Below are 11,106 nucleotides of genomic sequence, written 5' to 3'. Positions count from 1 at the left end.
GTAGAAGAAGCCAGCATTGCTGGGACATGATGTGACTAATCTTGGAGTATTTCGAGAGGTTATACATCCAGCGGAAGGCCTTTCTATTTACACTTTTTTGTATATTTGTTACACTGCGGTCACATGAAACTGTTGTGGATTTAGTGTGCTTTAAACTTCCCATAGACCATCACGAAAGTCTAAACCATTAGGCCAAGACTTGACTATATAGGAATAAAGTCCCCTCTTTTCATTGGCTGTCTTGCTCACATTGACCAATCGTTTTAACAAAAATTAAGAGACTCTTTCATCAATAATATAACCATAGTGCTAAGTTGATTCATTCTAAAGTTTGGTACTATTGGCTAATATACTTAAAAGGAAGAAAGTGAAGAATAAACAATGAAACAAATTATTTAATGTTTGTTTTATTATAAAGAAATTGGCATGTTTTCAAAGATGTTTGTAAACCAGCCGTTATGTCGCTGTCTGACATGCTCTACACAACTGCATCACTGTTTAATTTCAAAATCTATAACCTCAATGAGAGTCCATTCATTGCCTCGGCAGTTCAGACTTACCTCTCCCTCATCAGAATCGATACACACAGCTCTTGGATCTAGAAAAAATATAATATATGGCCATAAAACACATGCTCACCACTAGATAATTGTGGGCTATCCAAGTTGATGCAAATGAATGCTATATTGAGACCTTGAGGATGGCCAATTTAAATATGCTTAAAAAATTGTAAACAAACAAAGGTTTTGTTATAAATATAGTGTCAGCATTATACAATTTTACACACTAACATAAAGCTTGTGTTTACAATTAAAAACTAACATTTCATCACTTCCGTCCATATTTTATGCATTTTTTTTAAATATATGTCACTTTTGTTGACTCGTTTTGACCGTAATCAACATTGAAAACCAATACTATTCTAAAAGAATATATTTTCTTTTTAAAATGTTGCCTTAGTTTGAAGTATGAAGAGAGATTAAACATCAAGATTTTTAAACTGACATGTCAAAATAATGGTACTATTACAATTCACCTACTAATTAAAACTCATAACTAAAGAAACTTTAAAGATTATGGTAAAGGTTAAAGGTTATAGTATAATGCAAGCATCAAGATTCCTATTTGATACAAACGTTGGTCTGTTAGAGGTCGCAAGTCTACAGCCTGTCCCACTCTGTCTCCCGCCTTCAGAGGAGTCTCACATGAAAGGTATTGCATGCTTGAACTTGGAATAATGCAGACCTGGAAAGGGCTTGTAAGGCCAGGGCTCCATGTTACCTACAAGCATCATTAAGTTGCAACAAATTAAGTGCATGTCTGAGTTCAAACCAAACCTAATTATTCTATTTGATGAGATTATCTATCTCATCTAAACAGGATAAAATCTCACTCGCACTCTACTAAATACTGTATAAGAAAACTTAGTAGGTCAATTGTTCTAGGGTCAGTAAGTTGGTAAATAAATGTGTAATCTAGAAGGACAAATTTTGGTGATTCAATAGTATCAGGTTTAAGCATATTAAATAAGTTTTAACATTACAAAAATGGTGAAAATCTAGGCTGAAAAATGAGTCGTAATTTATTGGCAACCCTTTTATTGCAGAGTCATCATCATCGTCAATTTCATGTTCAACTAACATCTTCAGTCTGTTCTATTTATTTCCATTATTTGCCATTCATTACAGTTTATATCTACAGTTATTTACAGTTTATCTTCTTTCAACTGAGAGTACCGCAGTTCTCAGAGCAGACAATCGCGGTCGATCTTCTCAACATATCTGAGCAAGCTCGAATTCATTTGGATAAGGAAGGCTTTGAGCGATGATATTTCTGTTTGTGTTAACTTGTCAGCACTAGTGATCTCGTATCACTACTTCAGATGTTGTGTCTGTGCTCATTGTTGGTTGCTTGTAAGTACAGATCGGAAAAAGGGTGAACACGCAGCGAGAAGAAATGGAACTTTATTAAATTTGTAACCGGAAGAGAGAGACAGGAAACTTTCAGTGTAATAATAACACGAATAGAAAATATTGCCGCATTACTTCTACGCAAATATAATATTGTAAACATAATATATTTTTGGATTGTTATTCAACACCCCCCTCAATCCAACATATATTATCGTAGCCATTATGTCAGTGAGGGTAGCGTTGGTGTATCGAGCATCTGTATTTTGTGTCGGGATACTGGTTTGGTCATAGAGTCTGCATAGCTTCATTGTATGTAGTGGGTATCTGCTGCGTTGTGCTGTAGGCGTATTCCACGGTTGCTGTCTTAGTGTGGTAATCAGCTAGGTAGCTGGGTGGTCGAGTTACTCGTTTGGGTCTGCCTTGTGATATAGGTTGTGGCAGAGATGATGTAGTGAGTGGAAATTATTCAGTTGAACCGTGAGTTGACTCAGTTGAGTAAGTCTGTGGCTCAGTTGAACCGTGTGTGGCCTCAGTTGAGTCAGTCTGTGTCTCAGTACTGTAGGAAGGCTCAGTAGTTGCGTAGTCATAGTCAGGGTTGGTTGCAGTGTCGTGTACAATAATGTTTCTTGTGGTGACAACACTGTGGTTTAGATTGTTCTTTACGTAGAATCCTTTATTACGCAGGTTTACACCTAGGTAGGTGCCAAGTTGGCCTCGATTGTTCAGTTTAAATTTGTGACCTCCGATGTAGAATGTGCATTGTGATCCGAAACGATGTATGTTTCTCATGTCTGGTTGCTTGTCAGTGAACAGTTGATAAGCTGTGCTGTTGGTTCTGCGCTGGTATGCTCTGTTTCTAAGGTATTGAGAGTGTCTAACAGCGTAAGTCCAATAGTTCTTTGGTAATCCTGCGTCAGTGTTGAGACATCTGGCCATTTCCATGAGCGTTCTCCATGAACGTTCAACTTTACCGTTTTGGTAAAGTGTGTATGGAGTAGATGTAGTGTGTTTTATTCCTCTTGCTAGTAGAATGTCCTGGAAACTTTTGCTCAGGTACTCTGTGCCATTGTCAGTGTGGATCTCTTTTACTTGTCCTATCGGTGCAATGTCAGCCAGAAATGTTTCTAGTGTTAGAGCAGTGTCGTCTTTGTTCCTCATGAAGTATGTAAATATCATGCTGGAATATTCGTCGATGTAATTGATGACATAGCGGTGTCCTTCGCGTGATTGTGGTTGTATGGGTCCGCATATATCAGAGTGAATCCTCTCTAGTGGCGTCGTGGCTAGTATTGTCCGTGTGTCTTGTGATTTTGGTTGTCTAGTTATCTTGTTTTGTGTGCAGGTCGTGCATGTGGGTGGTGTAGAGTCCTTCTGTGTAATTGTCATTCCAGTCGTTACAGTCTCGAGTTTACGTATGTCCATGTAGTTCATGTGTCCTAGTCAGATATGCCAGTCTTGTAGTGTCTTGGTCATGTAAGCGCCCGTCTTCGTAGCATGTCCAGTTGGAGGTTTGGTAGGGCTGGGGGTGGTAGTTGTTGTGGGTTGATGTAGGTAGTATGGCTGTCCTTCTTTGATGATGTTGAAGTGTACGCCGTGTGAAATGAGTTCAGAGTGTTTAGGTGTGAATGTGATCTTGGCGCCCGAGTCAGTTGCTGCCCGTACAGAGAAGAGATTAGTAGGAAATGTCGAAGCAAGTAGGGTGTCTTTGAGTTTGATCTGTCGTTCAGTACCGTAGTTGTCAGTGACTGTGAACACAGCCACTCCTCGTGCAGTAGCCAGTTGGTTGCTCCTTCGTCCATCGGCTAGTTCGAGGTAGTGTTTGTCTGGTACAAAATTGGTGTCAAATGTGATGAATTTGTCAGGATTGTTGACAATGTGTGAGGTTGCGCCACAGTCGACCAGTAGTTTGTCTATCATGTGACTGGTCTTGTCAGTAGCAGTGCAGGTCTTAGTAATGAATGTGAAGTCAGGTTGATGGAATTGTGCAGTAGCCGTTTTGTGTTCAGTAGTAGGTTTGGAGTTGTCCCGCTTCTTTTTGAAGCAAACTTTAGCAATGTGCCCTTTTTGGTGGCAGTAGTTGCAGTTCAGTTTAGTCTTAGAGTAGCAGTCTCTTGTTGTGTGAGTAGTGTTGCCACAGGCCAAACACATTTTGTTGTTGTTTGATGTAGGTCTGCTTGGTGGATGATGAGGTTGATGTCTTCTAGTATGAGATGTTGTTGTCTTCATAGCGGTAGTAGTAGTAGGTCGTAGATTGTCTGTATTGGCAAAGTTGTGTAGTGCTGCTTTATAGTCTGACAGAGGTTTGTGTTGGCTCAGTTGAGTGTGTACGACTACGAATGGTTTGAATGAGTCTGGTAGTCCTTTTAAAATCATAGCTATTAATAAGTTGTCAGAGATTGTCTCGCCTGCTGTTTTGAGTCCAGTCAATGCTCTTTCGGCCTTAATAATGTAGTCAGTAATGTGTTCAGTCTCAGTCATTCTTAGTGTAGTCAGTTCTTCATATAGAGTTAGTACACGTGGTGTTTCAGTGCTTACGTAGTGTGGTCGGAGTGTGGCCAGGGCAGCTCTGCCATTATTCTTATTGTCATTCATTATTAGTTCCAGCGATTTCTCGTCTAGTACCTGAATAAGTTCGCCGTATGCCCTTCGGTTCCTGCTGGCGAACCTGGCTCTTCTACTAATTAGTATTCTAGTATACCTGGCTAGTCTACTAGTTAGTATTCTAGTATACCTGGCTAGTCCACTAGTTAGTATTCTAGTATACCTGGCTAGTCTACTAGTTAGTATACTAGTTAGTATACCTGGCTAGTCTACTAGTTAGTATTCTAGTATACCTGGCTAGTCTACTAGTTAGTATTCTAGTATACCTGGCTAGTCTACTAGTTAGTATACTAGTATACCTGGCTAGTCTACTAGTTAGTATTCTAGTATACCTGGCTAGTCTACTAGTTAGTATTCTAGTATACCTGGCTAGTCTACTAGTTATTATACTAGTATACCTGGCTAGTCTACTAGTTAGTATACTAGTATACCTGGCTAGTCTACTAATTAGTATACTAGTATACCTGGCTAGTCTACTAGTTAGTATACTAGTATACCTGGCTAGTCTACTAGTTAGTATTCTAGTATACCTGGCTTGTCTACTAGTTAGTATTCTAGTATGCCTGGCACTTCACTTTGAAACATGGTGATCGCGCTTGAGCCTGTTCCTCCATTTTCCGTATACCACACTACCATATAAAACAGTGGTCATTTCTAATGCTGTCATTGGTCAAAAATATATACAGTCAAACATGGATAACTCGAACTTCAAGGGACCGAGCTAAAGTGTTCGAATTATCAGAGCATTCAAGTTATCAGAGCACTGTCACAAGTCCATATATTTACTTATTTATTAGTAGATACATGTACATATACAAACTATAATATAAATCAAAAGCACAAATGGCTTGTTTCAAATTAAATGCTTCTAATGTAAAGTTTAAAACGTTTTTATGAAAAAGTATAGAGATTTTTCTATCACTTGAGATTGGTTTGTTGTTTGAGGTGATGTTATTGCCAGGACGTTTTTCAGATTGACATTGGCAAAACTTGATTGTTGTTGAAATGCTCAAAAGAAAAGACATTTTTTTCTTTTGTGGTTTTACCCACGATCAATTTTGCCGTTTTTTCTTGAAGTTTATGCAGATTACCTTACTTTACCTGGGATTCGTTAAGAGCAACACTTCGAGGCAGTTCAATTAGAAGTTTTACGAGGTTTTACGGTACATTCTATATCACTCACGCTTTTTTAATAGATACTTATTGAATGTACACACGTATTCTGTGTTTAGGTCAAACGATGAATAGTTTTTTGTAGCTCAGACAACGTATACGTTTAATTACAAGAATTTTTAAGACGATTTAAACATTCAACATTCCGACGTTGATTCAACACGGAATCAACGTCGGAAAACTATTCATCACGGGCTAGCCGAGTCACGCACTCAAGGATTTTCGCCACGCACATACAAAACAACATGCGATTTTTGTTTTGTATGTGCGTGGCGAAAATTCTTGCGCGCGTGACCCGGCTAACCCGTGCTATTCATCGTATCGCAGTATAAATCAAATTTCACCAAACTTTTAGAAAAGTCGTTGACAAAAATATTTTGCCGATGGTGGTAATAACGACGCTTATGAATTATGAAAAGATGAAGTTTACCTCTATGGCTTTGAATAAAGTGATTTTCTAAAGTGAAAACAACCGTTTCGGTAGCTGTTGGGCAAAAAAACAGTTCGAATTAACAGTGTTGAGTTCGAGTTATCTATAGCAATTTATCATTATGTGGGAACGGACCAAAGGAAATGTTCGAATTAACCATGTGTTCGAGCTATCCGTGGACGAGTTATCCATGTTTGACTGTATAAAAATTGTCATGTTTGGCTAGCGGTTTGCTGTTTCTAGTGTTTTTGTTTAGGTGATGTGTATTTACATTATCATTATCTGGTATACTTGGTACTTAACATAAAAATATTGGTAACGCGCTATGTAATAGTACACATAGGCGTAGTTAAAGATGGCTTTTAGATGAGACTGCTGTGCAATTATGCTTAGAGTATGTGTGCTTTACCTTCGATAATAGCTAAATTGTGATAGCTTGTTTGTGCTTTATAGCTAGTGCGTGAAAGAGCTTCTTTATATTTGTTTTGGACCTCTCACTCTGCTCAGTTATGCTACAGACAACACGTGAATAAACTTGTAACATGATAATCCAAGTTATTTACTTACTGTAACTTTAATCCATGTAGTATTGTTATTTTTAGGGTCACAGTTAATTTCTAAAAATAGCTCTGGTGTAACGTTTTAGTTTAACCAATCGATTTTCAAGGAACTGTAGTGGGTACAAAATTCAGTGTCATGTAGTGACAACTTCTGATTTTAGTTTAGATTGTTCAGCTGAAGCTACATACTTGCATTTTATCGACTGTTCTTAAAGAAACTTGACTTTATGTTGCTAAGGCGGCACATGGCCGTCTACTTTATGGATGATTATTATTAATTTATATGGTATTATAATCATTAAGCAATAACTGCCACGAACAGCTTTCATTGTTTATTCATAGGTAAATCAGACATGCTGATTCCGATTTTGTACTCAAATTAAAGATTGGTCCACTAACTTACAGTCATTGTTGTTTTTAAGGCTTTTTACAGCGATTCAATATCAGTGTCGCAAACGACACAAGTCCCGCCCATAAATATGTGATGTAACCTAGCTTTTTAGGGACGGAAGTTAGGGATGTTTACTTCGATCTAGAATTATAGAGCTGGGCGTCTTAAACCTATTATTCTCTAAATTCGGCCTTCAAAATAATCCATCTTTTCTGAAAGGTAGATAAGCTATTTAACATTGCTCGTAGCTTGTTACAGGATGTTTAATAGGCAGAACGCCGAGAAAAATGAGCTCAAAAAAGGGTGATTTTATCACAAGCTAGCGTTGTTATCGGGGTCAATTGTAAGCTAGGTTACGCCACAAAATTAACAATATGCCCTAAATAGCCAACGCCTTCAAAATGACATCATTTTGAAGAAAAAATGCAACTTAATTTCAAAACTGTTTGCAATTTTTTATTGAGGCAATAAATATGAAAAATAGTGGGATCAGCATAGTTGATTTGCTATTTGAAATTTCTACTCAGGGAATTGTGACAGTTAAATGCTAAACATACAGCAGAACAAGACCCATGTGCTTTTCATTCCTTACCCAACACTGCTGAGAAACAATTGTATTAGAGAGCATGCTGGTGATTGGCATTTAATATATTTCTGGTTTGAGAAAACACAAAATTTTAGCTAAAAATATGTTTTTTGGAGGTGCTATACCTTATATAGTAATAACCTTAATATTTTTATTTATATCAATGCCAATTGTAGATTTGTCTTTCTCAGTTCCAATGGGGGGTTCAAATTCTGTCGATTACATCCTTACTGTTTCATAAGACTCATAATGTTTGCATTATAAAACATATCTTTGCATTTCTAACAAAATTTGTAAAATGGGCTGCTTTCATTTTTCTAGTTCAGACGCTCAGCAGATGCTTTTTATGTAGTATTTTGATGTGCACAAAAATTTACATAACATTTTAAATTTGCTCAATTTCGATTTACTGTAAAAGCAATATATTATTACACATGTAAGCAGACCAGCACACTATAATTATAGACCTAAATCCCATAGTAATTTCTACCTCAAGCGTTAGCTGTGATAACAATTTGTCCACAAATATATATATATTTAAGAGGTCAAATCCCATACGATATAATTTTTTTTCAACCTCCAACCTTGACTTCGAACCGATGGACGGACAGACACAGTTTTTATTATAGTAAAAGTTGGGAGTTGTGTTTGCGTGGCAAATAACAGGCAACAGTATTGTACAAAAGCCTTGGACAACAACAAAAAGGATGCAGTAAGAATGTGTTGTCGATGGATTTAATTCTTTTTCTTATGCGCAGGAGATGGTCAGCTACATAGCTAAAATGACAATACATATTTTTCACAGACCTGCCATAGTGCTTGGACGCAGACATGCCAATGGATGTAAGTTGATTAAACTGAAATTCTGCCTGATAATGATTTCCCCAAAATGCGTAGATTACTGTTGTCAGATAACTTTTTTGATAGCAAAATACTTATCAATTACACAACTTGCAACCTTACAATTTAAGTTACTCAAAACTATTTGCTTTATCCAAGCCTGAAAAGATTTGGATATAGTGAGAAAACCAAAGCGATTTTATTCTTAGCAGTATTTTTTTACTGAGTTTTTGAATTGATTTTTAATTTTTTATCAAGTAAATTAATTGTGAAAAATATACCATAAAAATGATTAATGAATGATCCGTGTGCACAACAGCATTGCTAAGTGAGGTGCAGAGTCTAGTTGGCAGGCAGTGAGCAGGGTATGGCTCACAAGGATGAATTATCACTACAACTTAAAGGAGAGAGAAAAAAGACAGCCTAACTACGCACCAAGCTTCTGAAGTTCTGAGCTGATTCTTACCTCAACAAGTTGTGGGAATTGAGGATAACTCCAGCCAATGCTGCCTTTCATACATTTGTCATCAAATTTAGGCTGCTTTCCCTTAGACAAGGTCATCCAAGTGCATTCCGGTGGAGCTCCAGTCACCCATGAGTAGGTATAGCTGATGCTGAGTGCAATCACCACAGCTCCGAATAGCATATTAGTTCGTGACATCCTTTAGCAGGTGGGGTAGTTTAAGAGTAGAAGATGGAGGAGTCAAGTGCTTATTTATAACAAAATTTTAGTGTGTGCTTAAACTTTGGTGAGACTGTGCAGATGTTAGGAGATAAATTTGTTTACTCTAGTGATGTTGTTATCACTTCCGAAGGTGGACTTGCTATAAACATCACCTTGGAGCCAGCCTAGAGATTCATTCCAAAGATCCATTATTCTGTTCAATAAGCAACAAGTTAACAAATCTACTAGCAATGTTGTCTCCATAAAAAAGAGAGATGAATGTATTAGTCTATATAATTTATATGATGATAAGAGGAAGGTTTTTATTTATTTTAGAAGCGAATCAGGTTTAGAATTAAAATTATCATTTATAATCCTGCCAGCATTCACATTTTATTGTTGTAGCTTATAGGCTTATAATAAAGCTATTCAAGCTCAAAACAATAAAAAACAACATAGACTGTGCTGCACCTCAGTTTAACCCTACCAAGTACAATATCTGTTATTGTTTAAAACTGAATAGAAGTATGTATTCTAAAATTTTGGCTAACCGATAATATGGCTCGCTGATTATCAAGGCAGCGATGACTTGCACCCAATATTCATACAGCTCCTGAATGCGAGCACAGTTTTGATAAGTTAATTTTGATTGTTTTAATTTTAGCCTAAGAATCTACTAAGACTGATGCCCTGCACTAACAATAAGTGAACAAAGCAACCAACTAATGTTTATTAAATAATCTCAAAATGAAACAAATAACAATTTCATTGCTAATTCATTCACTCAAGCACAACTACAATTAAATAAGATCAAAATGCGATGCAAATCATTAGGGCTAATTTATGTTAGGTGGACCCACAACTCTAAATACTGCTTCTATTCACATATACTTATTACAGAAACACCTTCAAAATTAATATTATGCTTCATTCACGAAGAAAAAAATTACAAATGATTGTAATCGCGTTAATGTACGTTTGTACAGCCAACGAAAATTGTTGGATACATGAAATTATATAATATAAAGGCTAGCTTCGAATAAACTAATTTATTAAAACTGAACCACGTCTTGTAGGTTCAGCTCATAACAATATGAATTCATTTGAGGATTAGTATGGCTATTTGATGAAGAGCTCATTGGAAGCCACAATGGAGAAAATAACTCACAGCTAAATAGTATTTTACAACTTTACAGTAAATGTGTCAGTCATGATGGCGTGCTATGCCACATTGGTTAACTCTATAAATATTTGTAATGTTAGTTATAGCTATAGGTAGTTTGGATTGTAGGTTCATCTTCCAAGTCAGGGCTTAGAGATGGAGAATATTTCTCTTACAGCTCTAGAGAGCTCGGGAAGCCTGCTTGTTCCGAGAACAGTTGGTTAGAAGTCTTTTCTCTATGAAAGACAGACATACCAAGTAGGTCAAATCTAAATCTATAAATGAATATAATATCTAAATAAATATATAAATGACTATTAACTAAAGGTCATTGGCGGGATCAAAAAGCATGTAAAAGAGCACAACGGAGAAAGAGTATTTAGCTAGTAGTGTCCTAGTTCTTTCCCCTAATGCAAAACACGCAGTCTCCATTAAAATGACACATGCCGTATGTTCTGCTTTATTTGGGATTTAATTCATTTTTAATGTGTGTGTGTGTGTGTATATAATTGCTTATTGATCAAACTTGAGAAGTGGTTAAGAAAGCAGTCTCTAACAACAAGGTACTCGCATAGAGAAAGTAGATCTTACATGGATAGGATATGATGACGAGTCACTAGAAGCTCACCGGAGACTCAAAAAACACTCCTAAGTTAATTAAAGTCAAAGTCAAGTGAACAAGTAACAAATATCTCAGGAGCAATCATACATTGTTGAATGGAAAGCACGAATTAGGTATTGTCATATCTTTCGTTATAGCTATCAATAGAACAAGAGCAAACAACT

General features: G+C 36.7%; 1 protein-coding gene across 1 annotated transcript; it reads right to left on the bottom strand.

Moving 5' to 3' along the window:
• Positions 1 to 428: 428 nt before the first annotated feature.
• LOC137405369 (uncharacterized) lies at positions 429 to 9,145 on the bottom strand. Its single transcript, XM_068091602.1, has 3 exons — positions 8,961 to 9,145; positions 1,137 to 1,281; positions 429 to 598 (listed from the first exon to the last, which is right to left on the bottom strand). The coding sequence occupies exons 1-3, from the start codon at positions 9,138 to 9,140 to the stop codon at positions 492 to 494; spliced, it is 432 nt and encodes a 143-aa protein (XP_067947703.1). The 5' UTR covers positions 9,141 to 9,145; the 3' UTR covers positions 429 to 491.
• Positions 9,146 to 11,106: the final 1,961 nt, after the last annotated feature.

The sequence above is a fragment of the Watersipora subatra genome, chromosome 9 (assembly GCF_963576615.1).
Source record: "Watersipora subatra chromosome 9, tzWatSuba1.1, whole genome shotgun sequence".
In the NCBI taxonomy this organism is placed as follows: domain Eukaryota; kingdom Metazoa; phylum Bryozoa; class Gymnolaemata; order Cheilostomatida; family Watersiporidae; genus Watersipora; species Watersipora subatra.
Note: the sequence above shows the minus strand (reverse complement) of the source record. Positions and strands in the feature narration are given on the sequence as shown.